General features: G+C 70.4%; 1 protein-coding gene across 1 annotated transcript in view; it reads right to left on the reverse strand.

Annotated features, from left to right (window-relative positions):
• Positions 1-284, reverse strand: part of DNASE2 (deoxyribonuclease 2, lysosomal) — a 5725-nt gene that overhangs the window by 1154 nt on the left and 4287 nt on the right. Inside the window, exon 10 of the mRNA XM_025203837.1 lies at positions 223-277. Coding sequence (XP_025059622.1) covers positions 223-277 — 55 coding nt within the window. The remainder of the gene's footprint in view (positions 1-222; positions 278-284) is intronic.

Genomic DNA, 284 nt, shown 5'->3' on the forward strand with positions numbered 1-284 from the left:
CCCCCCCCCCCCTCCATAGGTCTCCCAGCCCCCGCCCCCTAGCCAAGCGCCTTGGAGACCCCAGTCCAGGTCCCTGCCCACTGTAGCTCCAGGCAGCCTTCCCAAGCCATGGAGCTCCCAGCCCAGGCCCTTGCCCTCCAGGCCCTTGCCCTGACAGTCCCCCCTTCTTCCACCTCACCCCAACCAAGAGCCCCCATCTGCGCCCCAGCCCCCTCTACTCACCATCATGGAAGCGGCGGTGTTTGGCCAGGCTGAGGGAGGGGGCCCCCCCCCGGGAGGGGAGG

Source organism: Alligator sinensis, unplaced genomic scaffold, assembly GCF_000455745.1.
Source record: "Alligator sinensis unplaced genomic scaffold, ASM45574v1 scaffold707_1, whole genome shotgun sequence".
NCBI lineage: Eukaryota > Metazoa > Chordata > Crocodylia > Alligatoridae > Alligator > Alligator sinensis.